The 27,791-nt window shown below is 39.5% G+C and overlaps 1 protein-coding gene across 2 annotated transcripts in view; it reads left to right on the forward strand.

Annotated features, from left to right (window-relative positions):
- Nucleotides 1–27,791, forward strand: part of CCDC192 (coiled-coil domain containing 192) — a 211,910-nt gene that overhangs the window by 132,679 nt on the left and 51,440 nt on the right. For both annotated transcript variants that reach the window (XM_042983176.1, XM_042983181.1), the window contains exon 6: nucleotides 11,088–11,220. In XM_042983176.1, coding sequence (XP_042839110.1) covers nucleotides 11,088–11,220 — 133 coding nt within the window. The remainder of the gene's footprint in view (nucleotides 1–11,087; nucleotides 11,221–27,791) is intronic.

Below are 27,791 nucleotides of genomic sequence, written 5' to 3' on the forward strand. Positions count from 1 at the left end.
CTCTCTCTCTCTCTCCTTTTGCCCTTTTCCGCTGCTAAAATAAAAATATAAAAAAGAAAAGAAAAAAAATTAAAGAATAGACAAATTACTTATTTAATTGCAGCTATATAATACTCAACTAACAGATATTACTGTAAGGACTTATGTTCGATAATTAATTTTTAAGAACCACTAGCTCAGAAGTTCTCAGAGTAAAGATTCTAAGATAATAATAGCAGTAACAATATCAACTAATGTCATGCCACTCAACAACGTACAAAACACTCAGCCATGCACTCACTTTATTAGTTTTAACATTGTTATACATGAAATCAAGTCCATTTAACTTTAAATTTTTTTTTCAACGTTTTTTATTTATTTTTGGGACAGAGAGAGACAGAGCATGAACGGGGGAGGGGCAGAGAGAGAGGGAGACACAGAATCAGACGAGATCGGGCGCGTTCAGGGTGGTATGGCCGTAGACGAGGGAGACACAGAATCAGAAACAGGCTCCAGGCTCCGAGCCATCAGCCCAGAGCCTGACGCGGGGCTCGAACTCACGGACCGTGAGATCGTGACCTGGCTGAAGTCGGACGCTTAACCGACTGCGCCACCCAGGCGCCCCGAAGTCCATTTAACTTTAAACTTACAAGTTTATGCTGTAAAAAATGTGTTAATTCTGCATTCAGAGAGCAGTTTTTTGAATATGGTATTTCATGGGAAAAATACATATTGCAGAAAGCTTCCCACTTTGCTGCTTTCTCTATTTTCTTACACACTGTACAAAGCTTGATCATGCTATATGAGAATCATTTATCCTCTTATGACTATTCTCCTTTCCTCTATTTAGAGTTCCTTATCATTTTCGTCAGTTATCTTAAGGGCCAACTCTTACACTCACTGAGCTTGTATCCCCTGTCATTTCTCTGCTTTCCAGGCAGAGTGGGATTTCTGAAGGAGAGATTTACTGAGAAGGTTAACTTAATTAGGTTCTCTTTACCACACCAGAAAACCCTTCAAGGTGATTTAAGCACCTTGGTGCTTCAGCATCTTAATTTTCCAGTCTTCAAACACATGTCTTTGCTTTATGATTCAGGGTAAGTCATATATGGCCAATAGCTGCCAATTTCCGCTCAGAAGGCTGCCTTAGTCAAGTTCAAAAGGAGTTTTGGGCACAGAACAGAACGAAAGAAAACAAAAACAAGCATGTGCCCTATTATAAAGTCATTGCAGAGAAAAACATTTTCATAATTTTTATAATCATGTTGGAAGAGCTTGGCAGCACTTTCACAAGGCAAACATGGGAATTCTTTCCCCCCCACCTATATATTCTGTACTCTGGCTTCTGTTCTCTTCCACCCACGTCACTTTCTATAGCAGTTTGCCAGTGATACCAATACCTGTAGAGGTGGGGCTGAGAAAGTCAAATTGCTTCATGTACAGCTTTGGCCCTTTGGGTTCTCTCTGTCCCCGGGGAAGATTGGACTGGAAAACAGCTTCCTAGGAGGCTCTGTTAGGTGTGACAAGGCACTTCTCTCTCTGTTCTCAGGGTGTGATTTGAGACTGTAAGACCAAAAATCGGATTTGGGCTTTACCAAGCACCGACTACACTCTCTTTTTGAGAAAGACCTTGTGAACACTCAGTTTTATTTTGTGCTGTGCTCAGCCAGTATGAAAATTTATTTATTGAATTATTGCACTGTAGGTTCTTCCTTTCTCAAAACTCTTGGTTGCCAGCCTGATTAATGTTTACTGGGTAAGAATGATAAGGTAGGCAGCACCCCTTAATCTTAGGAGTGAGTTTGTTTGACTGAGTACAGATATTCTAATGCTGTATGAGGGCAAGTTTCTCTTATGGGTCCAGCTTCTTGTTTCTTTGAAGTGAAAGGGATCTCAATTATCTAACAACTCTGCTTTCTTTTCTTTTTTTAAAAAATATTTAATGTTTATTTATTTTTGAGAGAGAGAGAGACAGAGCACAAGTTGGGGAGGGAAAGAGAGAAAGAGAGAGAGAGAGAGAGAAACCAAAGTGGGCTTGGTTCTGAGCTGTCAGCACAGAGCCCTATGTGGGGCTCAAACTCACAAACTGTGAGATCATGATCTGAGCTCAAGTTGGATGCCCAACCGACTGAGCCACCCAGGGACCCGTAACAATTCTGCTTTCTGTCAAATGTAACCCCAATATGTACTGTATAGAGTGACCTGAATCCAGTCCTTTATAGCTCTCTGTGTGACAAGAGACTTAAGGTAAAGTACCTGCCTAAATAACTGCTATTTTTGACGCTGGGATCTTATACCTTGGGGGTTTTAGTTACTGCTCCAAGTTTCAATCATATACTCGTTTCACTGCCCTTCAGCTTGTATGGCCAAGGAGCAACATGATATAGTGGGGAAACACACACACACACACACACACACACACACACACACACTGAAATGAGGAGTCAGAGAATCTGACTTTGAGTCTTGTCTCTTGCAGTTTTATTAGCTATGATACTGGCCAAATCATGTCATTTTTCTCTGCTTATACTCCCACATCTTTAAAATGCTAGGGTTGGGCAATTTGGTTTCAAAGACTGTACTCAATTCTGTGTCATGTAGGATTCAGTGATTCTATCCGATTTCCTAAATTGTGCTAAGGGGTCAGCCCATGTCTCAAAGCTTCATGATCAGAAACTGAACACTTCTTACTTTAAGAAATGGATTTAGGGGCACCTGGGTGGCTCAGCCGGTTAAGCGGCCGACTTCGGCTCAGGTCATGATCTCGCAGTCCGTGAGTTCGAGCCCCGCGTCGGGCTCTGTGCTGACGGCTCAGAGCCTGGAGCCTGTTTCAGATTCTGTGTCTCCCTCTCTCTGACCCTCCCCTGTTAAGGCTCTGTCTCTCCCTGTCTCAAAAATAAATAAAACATTAAAAAAAAATTTAAAAATAAAAAAATATTTATTAAAAAAAAAAAGAAATGGACTTATAGAATATAAAATGCCATCTCATTTACACAGTTCACAATGTAGGACCCTTAGTATGATATTGAGGCATTCATGGCATAGGAATGGAAGGGACAGTCTAAAGCTGGACTGCTCAGATTTGAACTGTGAGTCATCATTTGACTTTGGGAAAGTTACTTAAAGATCTATGTACTTCAGGGTTTACATTTAAACAGGGAATTGATAATAGTTCTACTTCACTGGTTTGCTACAAAAAAAGAAATTAAGTAGTAATGTATAAATGTATCAACTTCTCAGAACTATGCCTGGCTTATTATACATGGTAAGCATTAGCTTCTCTCTTGAACATTCTCAGTAAGCCTGTGTACTACATGCAAGGAGGGGTAGCTTATGGTCCTTGGCAAAATTTTCAACTGTTGGACAGTTCTATTGTTAGACATGTCTACCTTATCATTGGATTTCATTTCAAGTGTAAGTTCTCTCTTTATCTTGTATTAATTTGTTACTTGTCTTACATAAACACGTGCACAGGCATTTCTGGAAACTAGGACATCTACTGGCAAACTTTGCCTCTGTCTCTAAGAATTATTTATCCCATAGAGGGAAAGAACTGAGACTTGGCTCCAACTATAGGTAAACTCTTCTGTAGTGACTCAAGATGTTTGTCTAATTAATTACTGGGATTTTGTTTTCTTTTTATTACAACTTCCAAATCCTCTGGGAGTAGGAAACAGAAATAAAATTTATTTCTATAGCATGCTTTAACACAAAATAAGCTATTCAGATGGGAGGAATACTTTAGAGAACTGTAAAGTGTCAGCTATGATTTCCCAAGTCTGACTATGTTTCATGTTGGTCATGAAACATCAACAGCGGTTACGTGGGGCCGGACTCTTGGTCAAGGCTGAGATGAGGCCTAAAGGTTTGTGTATTAACTAATCCCCGTAACCTTGTTAAATGAATGGAGACTATGCTCTGTTTCGCATTTGTGATTGGTCTTTCATTCAAGGTGTTTTGTAAATAAGTTTCATCTGATCTACTCTTTGTCACTTCAGATGACCTAACAAAATGGTCACAATCACCAGGATCAATCCAAGATCCTTTTATGAAAGACACTAAGAGAGCTCAGAGCAACACCTGGCACAGACAGCCCTTAGTTGGGTTCATTACACCTTTCCTTTATTTCTTAGGTTCTCTAGTGATATCATAGCAATCCATGTTATAAGTGCCTCACCATCACACTTCAGCATCACTCTTTTATAACCAAGTCTGTTTTGTTGCCTTTCTACTTCCACTAAGCAGAGCCACTCACACTCAGTGTCACTAACAAAGTTAGCTTTAAGTAACTTAAAAATTAATGGTGCTATTGATTAGTGAAGCTTTATGCTACCACTGAGAAGAAAAATCAGTCTTTGGAATCAAAAGAACTCAGTTCAAGTCAAGTTAGCTACTTACTAAGAGATTATGGTTACCATGATCTACTCAAGTTCTCCTGGGTCCTCAATTCTCTTACCTACAAAACAGAGACAAGATCATAGATAACAATTAGGTTTCATCAATGAGCAGTGGCTGCTGGGAGTGTGGATTAAGGATTGTGAAGTCACTGATGCAAACTGGGGTGAAAAAATCCCCAAAGTGAGGGCCTGCCATGGAGTAGAAAGGAAACTACAAGGCACCTATTTGCCATTCCTAGACTTCTAAAATATTTACCTAAGGATGGCATAAATACAAAACAAGAGATGTAAAATTGATTTTTTAAGCCGAGTTGTACCCAAAAGCTACTATCATCACTTTAATTTGTTTTGTTATTAACAATGGGCTATTATAGAAAAGACATGAAAGGGGAAATCTGCTTCTATGTTCTGTATTCAAACCAAATTCTCTTTTATGTTCTTGGTAGTGAGCATTTTATCAGTGGCCTCTGGAGACAAAACCTGTCTTTGTTATCTCTGCTAAGTAACGAAGGGGACTTAATGGGGTGGATTTCAGACAAGGTAGGAAGAAGCTATGCTCCGGCAAGCCTGACATAGATGCCACAGGCAGCAAGAGGTAGGGCTTTAGAAAGCTGCTCACATCATTCCACCAAGGCAGCCACCTACTCTGCCAGGCATCCGGCCAGCTCTGGCAGTGGAATGGATCAAGGTTATTTGCATATCTGTTTTCAGGACATTAAGTTTTGTCTACCCATCCAAAGTGAGGAGAAGATCACTGCAATTATGCAGAAAGCTTGCTTTAGAAGAAGAAAGAAGAGGAAGTGGAGGAAGATGGGGAAGGAGAAAGAAAAGAAGACAAATCTTGAAAGAGAAGAAGACAAATCTTGCTCTTGTTAAAGAACAAATTTCATTTTCTAAAGTGTGACAAAGACCTCTTTAGAAAGGATACCTTAGTGTTTTTAGTGGAGGGTCGAGAGTTTCCCTGATGTGTTTCAAGGAATAACGACAAAAGAGAAAGACCTATCTACTACTTTGCAACTATAGAACTGGATACTGTCATTTGTATGCTATGTCAATGACTCTCCACCAGCTATGTGACATGGGATTAGGGACCTGGAAATGTCATAAGCCCAGCCCAATTTCTCATGGCCAATAGTTGACAAAGCCTGGGCTTAGAATCTGAGGCCACAGTTCAAAGTATGTGCAAAGACCAAGAAATTTTAAACAATGCTGGCAACTTTGTGATGAAACTCATCTATAAATAGTTCCCTGATGATTTCTAATTCCCGATGACTTGGTATAATGCAAGCTATTCAGCAATGTGATATGGATAGATATTTCCTTTTCAAAACATTGCACAAATACATGATTTCCTCCTTCTGTCCGCCCTGTAGGAGAAGTAGGAAAAGAGCAAGGTAATAGGAATTTACCTCCAAGCTATAAAGCCTTCCTGTCCTTTCAGTAATCATGGACAGGAGTTCCTAGTTACTAAGGAGACAATAACAGACTCAATTACGTTCAAGTACAACACTTGGGTTGCCTGGCTAAAGAATGCCAAAAAAGCAAAGGAAAATATTATCATTGCTGAAATCATTTGATGTCTATGACTAATAAAAAACATGTTGGCAAACTGAATTTTTAGAAATGCCCAAAGGGCTTGGTTAGATCTATGAATTAATAGCATACAGCAGTTCTGTCTGGAGAAAAGAAAAAAAAAAAAAGACAAAGTTGTTAAACTCTTTTAACAACTGGTTTGAACAACCAAAAGATCCCAATAGGACAAATCAAGGTTCTTTATTCAATTTTTTGTTTAAATCTAAACTTCCCTTCCCCTTTCCATTATACCTAAATAATAAAGTTTGCACATTTTGGGTCACATTATCCTGAATAAGGATATCCTTGAATAAGGATAATATCCTTGAATAAGGTCCCCACAGGCCTTTTTTGGCCTTCCTACAGAACATCTCACAAATTCCAGAGCTGTTTTTAAGGGATCCCTGAAAACTGTACCCATCTCAGAGACTTTGAGGGCTGAGGTATCCATTCATAAATGTGCTGTGCCCCTAAGAGACTGGAGGAAGCCAGAGGTGGAAAGAATTGGGGGTAAGCCAGACCTCTAATTACCTCCCGACCCAGGTCCCAGAGTTTACCATGGGCCTGCCTGAAGATGTTCATCCAGTCTCTGCTTGATCATTCCCAGAGCAGGAGGCCTTTGCCAGGACCCATCCTACCTTGTTATGAATGCAGCCCTGATTATTGGAGGGTGCTTTCTCACGTTGTGCCAAAATCTGCCTCCTCTTGACTTCTTTACTTATTGTTCCCCAGGTATCTCTAAAATAATGCTGTTTAACTCAACTTCCTCTCCTCTTGAATAGTACCTTAGATCACTGAAGTCACATGTCATGACTCCCCTGTATACTGTCTTCTCCAAACTAAATATCCTCACTTACTTTTTCAGATCATAAGGCAAATATACAAATATCATAACAATAATAAAGGCAAAACATACAATCACCATAAGAGGAAGATAAAAAGGTGGTCTGAAAATTTGATTTTTTTTAAGGAATGAAGTTTTTTTAACTGAAAAGGTGAAATGTTTAACTGATATTGAGAAGCATTATGTCTTTCCACTGACACATATTCATCAAGTCACTCTATCCACCAATTCATCCTGTCAAAACAGAAATGTAGCTTGATAAAGACTTTTTCTTGGTGACACCATGCCAGCCCCTGTTGGCCACCTCACCGAGTCTTTCCAAGTTACATTTAGTTTTTGCTTAGGTTTATTTACTATCAATGCCTACTTTGAGAAAAGTTTCAAAAAATAATACTTATCTGCATATGAATCATTGCAAAATGATTTCAGAATGTGAATACCATCTATTAAGAATTAAGGGAGAACCCAGAAAACCATCAGAATCTTAGAGGAGAACACAGGAAGCAAGCTCTTTGACTTTGACCACAGCAACTTCTTACTCAACATGTCTCCAGAGGCAAGGGAAACAAAAGCAAAAATGAACTATTGGGACCTCATCAAGATAAGAAGCTTCTGTACAGTGAAGGAAACAATTAACAAAATTAAAAGGCAACCAAAAGAATGGGAGAAAATATTTGCAATGAAATATTGGATAAAGGCTTAATATCCAAAATCTATAAAGAACTTAGCAAACTCAACACCAAAAAAAAAAAAAAAAAAAAAATTCAGTGAAGAAATGGGCAGAGGACCTGAATAGACACTTTTCCAAAGAAGACATGGTGGCTAACAGACCCATGAAAAGATACTCAAGACCACTCATCATCAGAGAAATACAGATCAAAACCATAATGAGATACCATCTCACACCTGTCAGAATGACTAAAATTAATAACTCAGGAAACAACAGATGTTGGTGAGGAACTGTTTTTACCCTGTTGGTAGGAATGCAAACTGGTGCAGTCCCTTTGGCAGAGAGGATGGAGGTTCTCCAAAAGATAAAAATATAACCACCCTATGACCCAGCAACTGTACTACTAGGTATTTATCCAAAGAATACAAAAATGCTGATTTGAAGGGGAACGTGCACCCCAATGTTTATAGCAGCATTACCAACAACAGCCAAACTATGGAAAGAGCCCAAATGTCCATCACCTGATGAACGGATAAAGAAGATACGATAGACACACACACACACACACACACACACACACACACACACACACACACACACAGAGGAATATTACTAGTAATCAAAAAGAATGAAATCTTGCCATTTGCAATAATGTGGATGGAACAAGAGTATATTATGCTAAGTGAATTAAGTCGGAGAAAGACAAGCATGCTATGATTTCACTCAAAGGTGGAATTTAAGAAGCAAAATGTGAAAATAGGGGAAGGGAAGGAAAAGTAAAATAAGATAAAAACAGGGAGGCAAACCATAACAGAGTCTTAACAATAGAGAACAAGCTGAGGGTTGCTGGAGAGGAGGTGGGTGGGGAATGGACTAAATGGGCAATGGTTTGTGCACTTGTTGGGATAAGCACTGGGTGTTGTATCTAAGTGATGAATGCCTAAATTCTACTCCTGAAGCCAATACTACATTATATGTTAACTAACTTGAATTTAAAAAAAAGAAGTTTTCCAGTAGGACAGAGACCAATTTGGCAACAGTGGAAATCCATTCATTAGCACAACCTTTACTTTCTTTCTATGTTATATATCTTCAAAGTGTTGCTTCTCATTACCTTCCAAGAAAACCACCTGCAATTCTTATTAGAGGATTTGTGGTGTGGTTTTTTTTGTTTTGTTTTGTTTTCTTTGGTGGGGAGGGAGCGAGGGGGGGCACAAAATAAAACAACCTAAAGTGATAAAAAAAAAAAAAAGAATTAAGGGAGAAGCAATGTGATGAAATGAAATCTTTTCTTCTTACTCCTCTCAGTATTTCCTTATAGAAAATTCCAAGCACGGAAAAGTTGAAGGACTTTTACAGTAAACATCTATATACTTAATAACTAGATTAAATTACTGTTTTGCTAACTCTGATTTGTCACTTGTCTATTGGTTACTCTTTCTATCCATCACCCTAACTTTTTTATATAGGTCAGTGTAAGGTACATTCACCCTTCACACTTAATCTCTAATGTGTCAGCACGCATGCCATTATTGGTTATTTTCTGACACTTTTTTTTAAGTTTATTTATTTTGAGAGAGAGAGCATGTGCGCTGTGAAAGAGTGCGGGGGAGGGGAGGAAAGAGAGGTTAGAGAGAATTCCAAGCAGGCTCCCCACTGTTAGCACAGAGCTGGATGTGGCGCTTGGTCCCACGAACCAAGAGATCATGACCTGAGCCAAAATCAAGAGTCAGATGCCTCAACAACTGAGCCACCCACGTGCCCCTTTTTCTGACACTTTCAGTTAACACTGTCTTCAGAATCCCTTTGCCATTCTTTCCCTCATTTCCTTTACTTTCTCACTTTCAACATCATTCCTCCCACTTTCTAGCTCCTAAGTTCTAAATGATACCCAGGCATTTCTTGATCAGCTCAGTTTCTCCCTGAACTAACCCTAAGGGTGGGCCAGATGGTGAAGGCTTTTGATGAACAGACTCAGAGGCATGGAAGTAGTTAGAAGCTGTGAGTGCCATGGAGCCTTATCAGCAATGATGTTTCAACAACTGGACAGCATCATGACTGACACCAAAAGGGTGCTTCATAATTAGCATAATGGAATGAGTCTGTGATTACTAACTACACTCTAGGAGAACTGCTGAACCAACCAGGAGCTCATGCTGTGGATCAGGGCACCTCTCAACTGAACCGTGCTGGGGAACCATGCCAGATTCTACCCTTCCAACTCCCTAGAAGTTCCATGACTACCATGCTCATGTGAATAACACATTCTGTCTTAGCCATATGTATGTCATTAATTCAGCTTTCGTGAAATCCTAATCCTGCTTCAGCCTAAAAGACGATCTGTCTTTAAAATGGGGGGTTTAGGGGGGCCTGGGTGGCTCAGTCCATTGAGTGTCCACCTCTTGATTTCAGCCCAGGTCATGATCATAGGGTTGTGGGATCAAGCTCTGTGTTGGGTTCCAGGCTCAGCGTGGAGCCTGCTTGAGATTCTTTCTCTCTTTTTTTACCTCTTTGCCCCTCTCCCCAGCTCACTCTCTAAAAAAATGAATGAATGAATGAATGAATGAATGAATGAATGAAATGGGATGTCCATGACTATCTAATCCCATATTCGAAAAACTGATTTTACTGGTTTCACTCTCAAAAAAAAAATAAAAAGGGAGCCATTCCCAGCCATTCCCTACCACCTGATGTTTTCTATGTGAAGTTTTCCTTGGTGTGCAAAAGCCATTCTTTTCCTCTATCTCAAGATTTAGGTCTGATAAGAAATGTTAGTCATTTATTTTCTGGGATTCCTAATTACCAGTCCATTCAGACTTGGCAAAGTGAGCCCATCAGTGGAAAGATAGCATCACCCAAGTGCAAATATGAAACTTTTCACAATAGATGGCTTCTCTGTAGTGACAGCTACATCTGGTTTTGACAAATCAAATTCATTTTGCCACCCATAAAAGGAGTAGTCATAAAGTGTCAAGGTGAACCCTTGGGTTAGGTAACACCTTCCTAAAGTAGTTCTTTCAAAGGTTTAGATGTCATCAATCAGATTATTTTATAGCAAGCAATTCCTGTCTTCTACTGCTTAACCATTTGTACCCCTGATCACTTTCCCTGTATAGATACCATGGTAAATATCTGCAAACATCAGCATTTCATGCTAGCATCACACTCTTCAGAGTTTATTTGAATGCAAACCATTATGGTGTTAGCGTGGAACATTAGACAGAAACAAGGCTCTATCTCACGGGAGTTTACTTGCAGACTGGGAAAAAAAGTCAGACCCTTTTAGGCACTGGCACCTCAGCGGTAAAATGTCAACCGCCAACTAAAGTTGATCTCCAATTGCCTCTATTACAAGTGACCAAAATACAAGGTTCGGATGCACATGAAAACCTTTCAAGAGGGTAAAAGATACTCGAATGTAGAGAGTGGCTTTTATTACCGCAATGCTTCAACAGGGTCACAAGCACTCCGCTTCACAGACCTCAGAAAGGGCTTCAGCTAGATAATCCAAGAGCAGTTCATGTAAGCTGGGCTTCGAGGCCATGTTTGTCCAGACTTCATTAGTTCTTTTTATTCCTTTGATGCATGGGTCTCTAGTGATGGAAACTCTTATTTTTTTTTTAAGAAACTAAAGCACAAAAGGAAACTGAAAATGCTGCAAACTGATTTGGCAACAGCTAAGCAAGAGGCTGCCATCACAGTCCTGGAACTGAATGAGAAGATAAAGACTCTGTGTGAAGGAAAGCCAGCCCCTAGAGGTCAGTATTACCACGTGACAGTTGCATGCCGGCCCTCTATCCTGCGAGATAAATGGTTTTACTGGCAACAGAGCTAAAAGCAGGGCCACAGTGCCAGGCAGCATACTGGCCCAACAGCATGCAGGTCTGGCCTGGCCTGACCTCCTTTCCACATGAATAGTGACATTACACAAACTACTGACTCCAGGCTGGGTTCACTTTCACTGTAAGTGAGGCAGAGAATGAATAAGCAGTTCCTTGAAGCAAAGTCTCTGAGGCTGAAGAGCTGGACTTGGAAGAACTGATAAGCATCTCTGCACAAGCTGGGCGGCAGTGAGGGAGGTGAGCCGAAGGAGGACCCGACGGATGAAGCTCTTGAGTGGAGCGGGGAGATGAGTGTGGACAGGCCTGTAGGCTAAGGCAGGCCCAGGGAAGTTAAAAAAAAAAAAAAAAAAAAAAAGCGTTTAAACAATAGGTGAATGAGCCAGAACCAAGCAGGCAAGGCTGGGAGAGGAGGAAATCTGGGTGGTTTAGAAAGATTTTAATAGCCGCTTTGGTGTAGATCTTTAAGTCTTCTCTAAGAGACTATAAACACACATTGGGGGAAAAAGACCCCTCAGACCGTCGTCCTTAGCCATGATATGAGTTACCATTTAATACTTTGTGCCAGACATTTTGCTAAGCACTTCACATGAATTTAAGTCTCAGAATAAGCTCTGAAGTAAGTACATTTATGGATGCCCAAAGAATAAACAGAGGCTTAGGGATGTTGGTTACTTGTCCCCAGATTAGTGTGAGCAACACCTAAGGCCATCAGCCTCCAGACAGCCACTTACACTACCCAGTGTGCCTATGCACCTCTGAACAGAAGGCTATTTTGTCTCTGTTCTACAGAAGTGCTATCCATCCTCATTCTGCCTGGTGGATCTCTTGCAAAACCGTGGGCCCCTGGATAAATGTCTTCCTCTCGTGTGTGGCATTCTTGTAAAACCAGAAACATGCCATTATTCTTCCTCTGGTTTCCTTTATTATTCATAAATAATTCTGGAAAAAGAGGAGGACCGTGGAAATAAATGGAGGAGGGGAAAGTAGGCGATGTGGTAGCTTCAGAAAGGGAGACACATCAGCATCCCGGCCATGTGGTAAAGCTTTTAATATGAGTTTGGATTTAATTTTCTATTTTGAAAAGTGCTATCCTGGGGATGAAATGGCATGGAACACAGTCATCTTGAAAAAAAATGCTGAAGGTCAATTTGTTTTTCTCTTTCCACAAAACATAATGATAGCTTATGAATTTGCTTTTGCCATCATGAAAACCTAGGGAATAAAATCCACTCAACGATATATCCATTTAAAGGTCTTTATCCTAGGGCACCATAGCCAGATTTCAGGTTAGTTGTGTAATAAGAAACTGATAATAATTGTACAGCACATTGGAGAAAGTTCTCCAATTCACCTGAGAGAAGCTTTCAACTTATTGACTATATTTTTCATCTAGTGAAAAGAGATAATACTGCAAGGTATATAATTCTCATCGTTGACAAAAATATCATTTGCTGTCTAATGACAAATCCTGTCTAATGACAAATCCTGTCTAATTTTGTCCTTCTGATATTTGAGTAGGTCAAAATTAAATTATCCTGAGGTACTGGGACTCTCACGGTTCAAAGAGGGTAGAAAACATTAAGTCCCACCTTCTGTGCCCATTTTTTTCTCTGTATTTGTTTTTTTTAAGCTACTAGAAGAAAAATCCACAAAACCTGAATGCATTATGAACAGCTACAAATTTAAATAAGGGCAGATATTCCAAGGTCAATCAGGGATGAAAAGAGTGACTCGTTTTGGACCTATATGTTGCTTCTTTTTTTGGCCGAAAAAGTGAGTCAGTGGACTGACTTAAATCAAATATTTGCACTTTCTTGCTCTCCCATTACTCCCATGTTCCTCAACCTGAATTCAATAGTCCAGGAGACTGTCAAAGCACTTGTGGCCCCAGAGTCATATTGGCTTTCATTCGCGGAGACTGTGGTCACCTTGTCCTACGTCTTAACACACTTGAAAGTAAAGTCTGCAAAGATGTCGGTAGCTTTAACACACAATGCCCTCCATTTAAACACACACCAGTTAGGGTTGACCCACCTCCCACACACATGTCTAGACCAGAACAATAGCCCTCCTCTAGTTATCTTGTATCCTTTTATAAAATGTTTGTTTTCAGTTCTCAGACCTCTGTTTGCAAATGACAGATGTCCCAGTCATAATAGCTTAAGGAGAAAGGGTGATTTATTGGCATAAACAAACTAAGAAAGGGCATGCCATTAGCCTTATAGTCCAATGGATACAGAGTCTCAGACACTATCAAAACATTCTGACAACACTCATCTCTGCTTCTGTCTCTATTGAGACTTCATTCTCTCAAGTGGGATGTCACAAGAGACTGGAAACGTGGCCATAAGCAACTAGAGGCTGTCCCCATCTTTCCTCCAGAGAGAAAAGAAAGCATTTTTCCATCAACTCCCAGTTAGAAAAAGTACAATAAAGCATTCTTTCCTAGCTTGAGTTGGATACCTATGCAGGAACATGACCCAATCTTTGTGGCCAAGGGTGGGGTACTACAGTTGGGCAAGGTTCCGGTCATGCACCCTGCCACTGGGTGTCATGATAGAGGGAAATCAGAGTGGAAAAGAAGAATGTTCTGACTGGCAACTCCCAACAGAAGCACTGGGCTGGTCTGGGAGAGAAGCACTTCCTTAAAGGAAGGGATAACCCATTACTAGAAAGAAAGAGTAAGGGACAAAACCAACGTGTCCAATAGAGTCTCATCTAATGGTCAAGTTAAAATATAATGCAATGCTTGCCTCATGAGTCACCCACCCATGAGTAGTGGCAATTTTTAAGTAGATTCTTCTTGATGAACAAAAGGACTTCATGATCCAAGAAATAAATGCCCAATGGTACAATTTCAGACCCCATAAAAATGGAGAGTGAACCAAACTACTATGGGGAAGGAATCCCCTTCCATCCTCCACCAAGTGTCATCATGGGTGCCTACTCTAAAGGCCTGCCTTATTGTAACAACTGAAATTGCAAGAGGGCAAAAAAGTTTTTATTCTAAATGACATGCTACTTGGATTGACGTAAATCTACTTCTCTGTTATAATTACAGATTATGTCTGTAGTTCTAACAAGCAGATGGAGATATTTCCAAATAAATTAGAATATTTTTTACCCAAGTGTGCAATTTTTTTCCTCGTTTGGTTCATTTTCTAAGTAAATCTGTATATATAGTAGGTTGGCATTCAGCTCTTCTGATCAGAGGGATGTTCCTGATCAGAATATTAGGAATACCTTTAAGCATATTCTCACGGATCCAACAGTGAGTTACCAAACTTTTTCCTTTTCGTTTTACATCAACACAGTAAACTACTTCATTGGCTATGTACTTAAATTACCTCCAAGGAAATAAATGATTTAAGTCAATGGAAAGTTCAACCGAAAAGAAAAACACCTTTCTTATAAAACTGGCACAGCAGGAAACTTACAGCCTGAGCGTTGTTTGTGGATTTTACTTTGTGCAAATAATCACAGCCCAAGGCAGATTCCTTCCGTCATTTCCACAGCCTACATCTGAAGTGCTTACAGCTTTATTTACCAGCATAATTCACTAAAATGCCTACTGTACCCCTTAAGACTCGCCTTTGGGTAAACCTTAGTACACAAGAACCTAAAGTTAAGTTTCAGAAACAATCTTTGTGTTCTTTGCTTCCTTTGCTTAAAAGGACAAAGCTCCTATGCAAAAGACATTGGTGACTAAGTCCCCTTGTTGGTACATGAGCATGAAATCACTTGCTGCGATGGAACTCCTATCTTTTAACAGAACATCAGAGACCTGGTTCAGAGATTTCAAGCCAGTGTACAAATGTAGTGTTCTGGATTTTTTTTTTCCTTTTCATTCTTTTCTCCTAATATGCACAGCTAGTATACCAAGTAAGGTATCTAGCCTACACATACAAGTTGCCATTGCCCAAGTGACAACAATATCAATTCTAAGTCATCTCTCAATTTTACTCCTGTTCAGAAGATTCTCCCAGTTAGTGCAGGTAGATCCCAGGACAAGCTTATCCAGGCAGGACTCAGTGTCTGAATAGAGCTAGCCATTGTGTTCAAGGAGGTATGGAAAAGGAATGACATTTCAGTGATATTCAGTGACACAAAGATGTTTTTGTTTGTTTTTTTATACATGAAATTTATTGTCAAATTGGTTTCTATACAATACCCAGTGCTCATCCCAACAGGTGCCCTCCTCAATGTCCATCACCCACTTGGCACAAGGCTGTTTTTAAACACTAGTCATTTTAAGGATTAGACTATTGCTGTTCTATATTGTTCAAATAAAATTTAAGAGATTTATCTCTTTATCAACCAACTCTATCAGTCAACTGGGACCAAAATTTTCAAGAGTATCTTTTATCATGATGTCCTCCCCAAGGACTCAACCCTCTTATTCTCTCTCTTCCTGTAAACTTCCTTAGGATCAAAGCTCCTATAGAAACTTGGTGTTAAAAACAAAACAAAACAACAACAACACAACACAAAAAAAACCCTGGGATTTGAGGGTGATAAGAACATTCTGGAATTAAATAGTAACAGTGGTTATACAACATTGTTAATATAGGAAAATGAATGAATTTTACACTTTAAGGTGGTTAATGTGGTGTATTTCATGTTCTATGAAATCTCAACTGGGAAAAAAAACAGTGATTAAAACAATCCTCACTGGGATGTAATGACTAACACCTTGTCAAGTTTAAGTGTATTTTAATGAGAGTGCTTTGGGCCCAAATAAAATCTTGACTTGGTGGAGTTCCAAGCATTTAGAGAGAGGTTATATTCCGATTTGCTGGAGTAAGGCCAATCTTGAGTAGCTGTCCATTTGTGTCCAGATTTTTTTCAACAATGCCATCTTGCCCTTTTTGACTTTCTCTCAGCACAGCTCTTCATAAGCCTGTCCTTCCTCATATTAAGAACCAATTACTTGATCGATAGTTCTACACCAACATTCTTTCACTACTGAACACAGATGCTTATCTTACCAGAGTTTTCGAAGAACGTAACAAGGAAGGCCCTGGGATCTCACTGTTGGAAATGCTCGAACATTGTTGAAATGCACTGTTCACCACCCATTTCATCAGGCTGCATGGGGTTCAGTCTGATATTTGGTCAAAGCATAAACAGACTGCCTGTACTTGCCTACTGCTGTCAAGGGTGTTACTGCCATCACAGAAACTGACAAGAACTCAGGAAAACAAAAAGTAGATATCTTCCCCCTCAAACATACACATGATTATCCCCGCATCTGCAGAAAAGAGTATTCTGTTAAGCACTCCCACTGAATCCTCAAATACCAGAAGCTATTCCAAGGTGAGATATTTTACATGTAGACCAGTAAACACCAGCAAGTCATAATAGGGACAGTGAGAGAGTGTAGGAGTGGTAACTTCGAGATGTACTTTCTAAGAAGTTCCCAAGGAGTTTTAATATTTATGGCAGAGAATAGCTTATATTCATCTTTATAATCTCTAGGTCTCATTCAGAGATTGCCTGTCAGTTTGTCTCTTCCTTTGTCTACTGAAGTCTTCCTAAAATAGGCTGGCTTCTTTAAATAGAACTCCACAGCCAAAGTCTGATTTCAGAAGTCCCCTCAAGGACAAGCAACTGCTCCAGGAGTCTGAAAAGCTTGGGGATGCATCATGAAGATCCCAAGAAATGTGACTTATTAACTATGTGCAAATTTAGGGTGGTTCTAATTTTCAAAAGGACATTCTAGAAACCTCTAGTCCTGAAAATCACTCCCATGAAAACTAGGTGTTGCTCCAGACTCTGTTGGGTGCAAGTGACAAAAACCAAACTGTAACTATTTTCAGCAGGCTGAAGCACAGGGTTCGTGGACTGCTCATTCCGCTCTTCTTTGATACTAGCTCTACTTGAGCTACTGCAGGCACAGATCCGGAGACGACCTGGCTGCCCTGGTCTATAGTGAACATCTGTTTCTGCCTGCTCACAGCCACTTCCTTCTGTCTTTGGTAGAAGCATGATTTTCCTTGGGAGATGTGTTCCTCTCCCATTCTCTGAGGTCCTATGGGACTGTTTAATCACAATGTCCCTTTCCTCCTGCCCAGGAAGATCCTTGTGACTTGCCATCTTACTCTCCTAATAAGCATTCTTTTTTTTTTTTTTTTTTTGCTTTTTTGCTTTAAGTAGTCAGTATTGGCTTATAATACTTGCAGCTAAAGAACCTAAATTTATTTCCAACTCCAGGGAACAGAACTTCTTTCTCACAGAATCTATTCAGAATCTTACACAGGAATTTTATCGACCCTACTTATATCATATTCTTACCCATGGATTGATGGCTATGGCCAAGACAGTGGGATGTTTTCATGGACCACAAGTGTGTCACATGCCAGAGGTCAAGGGTTAGGAAATGGTATCAGAAAAAAAGATGGGAAAACATTCTGGACAGAAGACCAAAAAAACCTCTCATTGTCCTCTTTAATCTACCTTAGTTAAGCTTACAAACTTGTAGAAAATACCCAGGAGATGAAGTTCAGGTCTATCTTGTCAGTGAAGTACAAAATGTATCTTCTCTCTCTCCGTATCATTTCCCAACTGCGTATTTAGGCCCTTCCTTTGCAAAAAGTCTGGAAATCTATTTATTTTATAATTAACAAAGGGTAAGAAGATCCATTCTGAAATTTTTGGTAAGGGTCCAAAATTTGGACCTTTGTAGCTATACCACAGCTGTGGGAATTCAATGATGTCAAGGTCCCCTCCCTCCTTTGTTTGTAAGACTAATTTTGGAATTATACTATTATCAGGAAATGGTATCCTTCCTTCTGTCCATCCCTTAGGATTTTTTTTAAGTCTCCTGGCTTCTGTATCCTGAGAGGTGGGATAATAGTGCAAACGCCAGCTAATGTCAAACAAGGCACATGGGAATTGGAACTTGATCAACTTCAAAGTTTTCCTACTTAACCATGGAGACTGCTATGATCACCAGAAGGGCATGTACTGTTTGGCAATCCTGTTAAAGAACCCAGACTAGAGCTGAGAAGAAAGGTGTTTCCTCCTAGAAATTTGCAGAGAAGTAGTTGAACCCTTATCAAACATTGGCAGATGGACATTTGTCAACATAAGATAAATGGGAGAATCTGTGGGTTACAATTGTCAGAGAGTTGGAACACCACTGGAGCTGTTCCTGGTACAAACATCTTGATGCCAAAGTAGAAAAAGTGAATGATGTTCTCTCCTGCATTCCCCAGAAACCTCAATATTATTTCTTTTGATGACTCAGTGTTTCCTGATACAAGGCTGAAGTTAGAGAATAACTATATTGGTAATATGAATAACTTTGGAGGAATGAATGAACACTCTAGAAAGAATGCATAGAACAAGAGTCTGCTGAACATAGTGGGTGTCTTCTCTTTGAAGGCACAGGATTGATTTCTGGTAGTAGGATAGTGTTAGATATATACGCTTGTGTATATATTAGATATATATCTCTATGCATATTGTGGTGGTCTGTAAGAATATTTATTTTTAAAGATATACTGCCTTATACAAGATTATCCCACTTAATCCTCAATCAAATAAAACCACAATTTGATGCTAGACAAAAACAACAGCAACAACAACAAAAAACCCATATAACTGAGAAGAAATAAACAGTGCATGTAAGAGGAACAGCATCAGTCCTGATTTGCTTAATATGCAACTGGAACCAGGAGAAGTGTGTTAATTATGCTGGCATAATAATTGGTGCCTATAAGATCTGAAAACATTATAGCTCTTCTATAGGTGCTTTCCTTCATCCCAGAAATTAGAGCTGAGAATGTTGCTCTGCTTTTCTGGTAAGACCCGGAAGTCCTGCAACGTCAAGCTGCCATCTTGACCGAGGCCCGCTGTTAGAACATCTGCTCCAGAGGGATTAAAGGAAGATGGCAGTGTAGGAGGACGCTGGGCTTACTGCGTCCTGCGGATCACTTAGATTCCACCTACACCTGCCTAAATAACTCAGAAAACTGCCAGAAGAGTAGCAGAATGGATTCTCTGGAGCCAAGTGCAGACGAGAGGGCCATGGAAGAAGGTAGGAAGGGTGGAGAGGCGGTGCGCGCTACACAGACTGGCGGGAGGGAGCCGGGTCAGAGGGGCGGCCCACCGGCAAAGCAGAGCCCCCAAGTCTGGCTTGCAAAAGCAGAGGGGCCAGACGGAGTATGTTCTGACAGCAAGCAGGACTTAACATCTGGAAGGTTATAAGTTAACACCTCTGCTCAGAGAGTGGGAAGGCTGGAGGACAACTGGAGGGAGAGTTGTTGAGCCCTGGACGACACAGCTCAGCTTGACAGGGAACAAAGGCGCTCGACAGCGCCATCTCCCTCACCCATCCCCCAGCCAAAATCCCAAAGGGAACTGGTTCCTGCCAGGGCACTTGCTTGCACCTTCCAAACACCCAATGCTGTGCTTCTGCGGATCCATCCCTCCAGCGGTGGGTCTGACACCCTCCCGGTGCCGCAGGGCCCCTCCCGAAGCAGATCACTGAAGGATAAGCAAGCTGAGCCTGCCCCTCCCACCCCTGTGCACCTTGCCAATCCACTCCAGCTAATACGCCATATCCCCAACACCACAAGCCTGGCAGTGTGCAAGTAGCCCAGATGGGCCACACCACCCCACAGTGAATTCCGCCCCTAGGAGAGGGGAAGAGAAGGTACACACCAGTCTGACTGTGGCCCCAGCGGTGGGCTGGGGGCAGACATCAGGTCTGACTGTGGCCCTGCCCATCAACTCAAGTTATTCAAGACAGCACAGGGGAAGTGCCCTGCAGTTCCGCACCACTCCAGGGACTATCCAAAATGACGAAAAGGAAGAATTCCCCTCAAAACAATGTCCAGGAAATAACAACAGCTAATGAACTGATCAAAAATAATTTAAACAATATAGCAGAAAGTGAATTTAGAATAATAGTCATAAAATTAATTGCTGGGCTTGAAAACAGTATAGAGGACAGCAGAGAATCTATTGCTACAGAGATCAAGGGACTAAGGAACAGTCAGGAGGAGCTAAAAATGCTATAAACGAGCTGCAAAATAAAATGGAAACAACCACGACTCGAATTGAAGAGGCAGAGGGGAGAATAGATGAACTAGAAGATAAAATTATGGAAAAAGAGGAAGCTGAGAAAAGAGAAATAAAAAAATCCAGGAGTATGAGGGGAAAATTAGAGAACTAAGTGATGCACTAAAGAGAAATAATCTACACATAATCGGTATTCCAGAAGAGGAAGAGAGAGGTGAAGGTGTACTTGAAGAAATAATAGCTGAAAACTTCCCGGATGTGGGGAAGGAAAAAAGGCATTGAAATCCAAGAGGCACAGAGAACTCCCTTCAGACGTAACTTGAATCGATCTTCTGCACGACATATCATAGTGAAACCGGCAAAATACAAGGATAAAGAGAAAATTCTGAAAGCAGCTAGGGATAAACACACTCTAACATATAAAGGGAGACCTATAAGACTCGTGACCGATCTCTCTACTGACACTTGGCAGGCCAGAAAAGAATGGCAGGAAATCTTCAATGTGATGAACAGAAAAAATATGCAGCCAAGAATCCTTTATCCAGCAAGTCTGTCATTTAGAATAGAAGGAGAGATAAAGGTCTTCCCAAACAAACAAACCTGAAGGAAGTCATCACCACTAAACCAGCCCTACAAGAGATCCTAAGGGGGATCCTGTGAGACAAAGTACCAGAGACATTGCTACAAGCATGAAACCTACAGACATCACAATGACTCTAAACCCATATCTTTCTATAATAACACTAAATGTAAATGGACTAAATGTGCCAACCAAAAGACACAGGGCATCAGAATGAATAAAAAAACAAGATCCATCTATTTGCTGTCTACAAGAGACTCATTTTAGACCTGAGGACACCTTCAGATTGAAAGTGAGGGGATGGAGAACTAATTTATCATGCTGCTGGAAGTCAAAAAAAGCTGGAGTAGCCATACTTATATCAGAAAAACTAGACTTTAAATTAAAGGCTGTAACAAGAGATGAAGAAGGGCATTATATAATAATTACAGGGTCTATCCAACAGGAAGAGCTAACAATTATAAATGTCCATGTGCTGAATACGGAGCCCCCCAAATATATAAAATAATTACAAACATAAGCAACCTTATTGATAAGAATGTGGTCATTGCAGGGGACTTTAACACTCCCCTGGATAGAAATGGATAGATCATCTAGACACACTGTCAATAAAGAAACAAGGGCCCTGAATAATACATTGGATCAGATGGACTTGACAGATATATTTAGAAGTCTCCATCCCAAAGCAACAGAATATACTTTCTTCTCAAGTGTACATGGAACATTCTCGAAGAGAGATCACATACTGGGTAACAAAACAGCCCTTCATAAGTATACAAGAATTGAGATCTTACCATGCATACTTTCAGACCAAAATGCTATGAAGCTTGAAATCAATCACAGGAAAAAGTCTGGAAAACCTCCAAAAGCATGGAGGTTAAAGAACACCCTACTAAAGAGTGAATGGGTCAACCAGGCAATTAGAGAAGAAATTTAAAAATATATGGAAACAAATGAAAATGAAAATACAACAATCCAAACACTTTGTGATGCAGCGAAGGCAGTCCTGAGAGGAAAATACATTGCAATCCAGGCCTATCTCAAGAAACAAGAAAAATCCAAAATACAAAATCTAAAAGCACACCTAAAGGAAATAGAAGTAGAACAGCATAGGCAACCTAAATCCAGCAGAAGAAGAGAAATAATAAAGATCAGAGCAGAAATAAACAATATAGAATCAAAAAACAAAACAAAACTGTAGAGCAGATCAATGAAACCAAGAGCTGGTTTTTTGAAAATATAAACAAAATTGATAAACCTCTAGCCAGGCTTCTCAAAAAGAAAAGGGAGATGACCCAAATAGATAAAATAATGAATGAAAATGGAATTATTACAACCAATCCCTCAGAGATACAAGCAATTATCAGGGAATACTATGAAAAATTATGAAATTTTTTTTTTATGAAATCATGAAATATGAAAAATTATATGCCAACAAATTGGACAACCTGGAAGAAATGGACAAATTCCTAAACACCCATACGCTTCCAAAACTCAATCAGGAGGAAATAGAAAGCTAGAACAGACCCATAACCAGTGAAGAAATTGGATCAGTTACCAAAAATCTCCCAACAAATAAGAGTCCAGGACCAGAAGGCTTCCCAGGGGAGTTCTACCAGACGTTTAAAGCAGAGATAATACCTATCCTTCTCAAGCCATTCCAAAAAAGAAAGGGAAGGAAAACTTCCAGACTCATTCTATGAAGCCAGTATTACTTTGATTCCTAAACCAGACAGAGACCCAGTAGAAAAAGAGAACTACAGGCCAATATCCCTGATGAATATGGATGCAAAAATTCTCAATAAGATACTAGCAAATAGAATTCAACAGCATACAAAAAGATTTATTCACCATGATCAAGTGGGATTCATTCCTGGGATGCAGGGTTGGTTCAACATTCGTAAATAGATCAACGTGATACATCACATTAATAAAAGAAAAGATAAGAACCATATGATCCTGTCAATCGATGCAGAAAAAGCATTTCACAAACTTCAGCAACCTTTCTTAATAAAAACCCTCGAGAAAGTCGGGATAGAAGGGACATACTTAAAGATCATAAAGGCCATTTATGAAAAGCCCACAGCTAATATCATCCTCGATGGGGAAAAACTGAGAGCTTTTTCCCTGAGATCAGGAACACGACAGGGATGTCCACTCTCACCGCTGTTGTTTAACATAGTGTTGGAAGTTCTAGCATCAGCAATCAGACAACAAAAGGAAATCAAAGGCATCAAAATTGGCAAAGATGAAGTTAAGCTTTCACTTTTTGCAGATGACATGATATTATACATGGAAAATCCGATAGACTCCACCAAAAGTCTGCTAGAACTGATACATGAATTCAGCAAAGTCGCAGGATACAAAATCAATGTACAGAAATCAGTTGCATTCTTATACACTAATAATGAAGCAACAGAAACACAAATAAAGAAACTGATCCCATTCACAATTGCACCAAGAAGCATAAAATACCTAGGCATAAATCTCACCAAAGATGTAAAAGATCTGTATGCTGAAAACTATAGAAAGCTTATGAAGGAAATTGAAGAAGATATAAAGAAATGGAAAAACATTCCGTGCTCATGGATTGGAAGAATAAATATTGTCAAAATGTCAATACTACCGAAAGCTATCTACACATTCAATGCAATCCCAATCAAAATTGCACCAGCATTCTTCTCAAAGCTAGAACAAGCAATCCTAAAATTCATATGGAACCACAAAAGGCCCCGAATAGCCAAAGTAATTTTGAAGAAGAAGACCAAAGCAGGAGGCATCACAATCCCAGACTTTAGCCTCTACTACAAAGCTGTAATCATCAAGACAGCATGGTATTGGCACAAAAACAGACCAATGGAATAGACCAATGGAATAGAAACCAAAAAATAGACAAAAAAATAGACCAATGGAATAGAATAGAAATCCTAGAACTAGACCCGCAAACGTATGGCCAACTCATCTTTGACAAAGCAGGAAAGAACATCCAATGGAAAAAAGACAGTCTCTTTAACAAATGGTGCTGGGAGAACTGGACAGCAACATGCAGAAGATTGAAACTAGACCACTTTCTCACACCATTCACAAAAATAAACTCAAAATGGATAAAGGACCTGAATGTGAGACAGGAAACCATCAAAACCCTCGAGGAGAAAGCAGGAAAAGACCTCTCTGACCTCAGCCATAGCAATTTCTTACTTGACACATCCCCAAAGGCAAGGGAATTAAAAGCAAAAATGAACTACTGGGACCTCATGAAGATAAAAAGCTTCTGCACAGCAAAGGAAACAACCAACAAAACTAAAAGGCAACCAACGGAATAGGAAAAGATATTTGCAAATGACATATGGGACAAAGGGCTAGTATCCAAAATCTACAAAGAACTCACCAAACTCCACACCCAAAAAACAAATAACCCAGTGAAGAAATGGGCAGAAGACATGAATAGACACTTCTCTGAAGAAGACATCCGGATGGCCAGCAGGCACATGGAAAGATGCTCAACGTCGCTCCTCATCAGGGAAATACAAATCAAAATCACACTCAGATATCACCTCACGCCAGTCAGAGTGGCCAAAATGAACAAATCAGGAGACTATAGATGCTGGACATGATGTGGAGAAACGGGAACCCTCTTGCACTGTTGGTGGGAATGCAAACTGGTGCAGCCGCTCTGGAAAACAGTGTGGAGGTTCCTCAGAAAAGTAAAAATAGACCTACCCTATGACCCAGCAATAGCACTGCTAGGAATTTACCCAAGGGATACAGGAGTACTGATGCATAGGGCCACTTGTACCCCAATGTTTATAGCAGCACTCTCAACCATAGCCAAATTGTGGAAAGAGCCTAAATGTCCATCAACGGATGAATGGATAAAGAAATTGTCATTTATATACACAATGGAGTACTACTTGGCAATGAGAAAGAATGAACTATGGCCCTTTGTAGCAACGTGGATGGAACTGGAGAGTGTGATGCTAAGTGAAATAAGCCATACAGAGAAAGACAGATACCATATGTTGTCACTCTTATGTGGATCCTGAGAAACTTAACAGAAACCCATGGAGGAGGGGAAGGAAAAAAAAGAAAAAAAAAGATGTTAGAGTGGGAGAGAGAGCCAAAGCATAAGAGACTTTTAAAAACTGAGAACAAACTGAGGGTTGAGGGGGGGTGGGAGGGAGGGGAGGGTAGGTGATGGGGATTGAAGAGGGCATCTTTTGGGATGAGCACTGGGTGTTGTATGGAAACCAATGTGACAATAAATTTCATATAATGAAAAAAAAAAAAGAAAAGAATATCTGCTCCACAAAGATGGTCTAAACATGGTCCAAGGGCCCATTTTTTAATTGGCAATCCCTATTGAATAAGGAAAGAGCTCTGTTCCCATTCCAGGGGATTCTGAAAAGAACTTGGCAAACAAAGGTGGGAAGATCCCTCAGTCACAAACTGAACTTGTATTGTTATAAACTGATTAGAATTCAAAAAGGTCAATTTCTGAGGCCAAGGAAATAAAAGGATACATGAGAGATGGTGTAGAGACACACAGACACCATGTATGGACAAAAACAAGAATTATTATGAGTCCTGAAGAGCAGAAAAAGTGCTTAAAAGAACCAGGTCAATAGGATAAAACTTTCTCAGTCGTATAAAATCCTAACATTTCTTTAACTCTAATATTCCTAAGTTTATAACATAATAGGTAATAAAAGTTTTATCACACTGAGCTATGTATAATAGGATTCTGACTTCAAGTAAAAGTCTCATCCTCTAAGCCAATCCCAGTAGGTCAACAACCTATTTGACAAACAGGCCCTTCCAGTCTCTTTATCCCAGCTCTACAGAGAAACAATTTTGATGGCACTGTATAGTAAAAACGTCTTTATGACTCTGGATGAGTGCCAAAATCTTAGGTCTCATCCTAGGTTACTAGGTATATTTCTGATAAAAAGGTAGTTAATTTTCAACATGCTTTTATTTTTTTATAAGGTATGCCACAACCAGACACTAGTTTCACTTAAAGATTACATATATTAATCCATATATTAATTTTGTTTACTATCTTTCAAAGATTACCTAGAGTTTTAAAATAAACTTTTAACTTCAAAGTTGTAAGATCTCGCCTATCTATAATGATCGTATTACTAGAACTAAAAATCAAGATACTGACTGACAGAAGATCTAATATATAAATTTACATTCATACTCAAAAAATATGTGAAATCAGGATTATGCTATGGAATCCCAGGTATATGATCACTATACCTAGGGTTCAAAAAGGATTTCATGAGATAGTGGAAGCCACATTTATCTAATTGGTTTTACTTGAAGACCTTCTCAGCTAACAGTAGTGGGGTCTTAGAAGAGAAAGTTAGTGGAATGTAATTAACACCACAAATCCAGGAGAATGTCAGGAGACATTGAGAGAAATACAGAGTTCCCTACTCTACAAGTGAGGCTTGGGCTTTTCTTTCATTAATTGTATCCTAAGAAGATATTAGAACCAGACCTTATATAATCCATCTATCTTAATACTATAAACATTTCCAGATGCAAGCGAATTATCTTTTCTTTTTTATAATCATAACTTTTCCATATAAGTCCCAAGAGCCAGTAATTGAATTTGAGAAAAGATGTCCTTCTTTTGAAGTTGCTTTTGATCTAAAGCCAAAGGGAAGTAATTTATTTAGCAGAAGCTGCGGCCTCTAAACAATGATGTATATGTGGGAATATTGGCAAACAAAATAAAGTACCTTCATTTATTTGTCAATAAAGCAGTACCAAGATGGTAAGAATTCAGTTCAGAATAAATTCTTAAGGAAATAGAAACTGGTTTGAGGTTTTATTTTTTCCTTCCCCATGAGCACATGCTGATGAACACTCTTAATTATGTTATATAAAAGGCTTTGGTTCTCCGAAAACATTCCCAAAGAAAAGTGATAGACCTACAGTCTTTTATTGCCTCAATTACATGAGCTTCCCTTCTGGTTAATTTAAAGTAATAAATAAATACTCTTACCATTTCTAATGACTGGTTTCACATGTATATTTCTATTTTGGTGAAATTTTACTTATATTCTTCCTGGATTTATTATATGCATCCATTATTTTAAACATTATTCGGTGCTTATGGAAGTTAAGCAAGAGTGAAAAAAATCTTGATTGAACTTCAAATCAAGGAAGGGAAAAAACATAATAAAAAGATTACACTAGAAAAATAAAATCTACATGGAATGAGCCAAATTTGAACATAATTGAAATACTATAGGCATATACAACTACTAGGAATTTCCCTCCCTCCCCACAAATTACCATTGTGCTTGGTACCTAAAGGCTTTGCACCAGCTACATCCTTTTCATAAGATGTCATAACCTTTTACCCAAATCCCTACCCTTGCTCCCTTTTTCTTCTGATCCTTCTTCACAAAGTCTTTTGCAACTATTTCCATCACCATTACTATCTCCCCAACCACTCCTTGGCCCTCCCATGAATTATGTAACCAATAAAACTTGTGTACACCAAAGTCATAACATCTATTATAAACATCTCTTTGCTTATTCTTTTTTTTTTTTAACAGACTAGAGGTTTTTTGAAGAGAAACAAGAGATAGTTATTTTTCTTTGTATCCATAGCCTAGCACAGTGCTGATGCCTGATAGTCATGAAATGTTGGATGGATGGATGCATCCTGAATAAAACTTAATGGAAGTCTGTCCTGGTGTTCTATTGTTTAGTATGTTCATGAATTTCTAGGTTATGGAATGAGTTTGCTTATTAAATGAAAAATTCAAAACCAACCTGCATCACAGATTTGCCGGAAAATCAGTTGTACTTTCAGATTGCCAGAGATACCCATGAGGACACTAGCTCAGCTTCTGGATTC

This window comes from Panthera tigris, chromosome A1 (assembly GCF_018350195.1).
Source record: "Panthera tigris isolate Pti1 chromosome A1, P.tigris_Pti1_mat1.1, whole genome shotgun sequence".
NCBI lineage: Eukaryota > Metazoa > Chordata > Mammalia > Carnivora > Felidae > Panthera > Panthera tigris.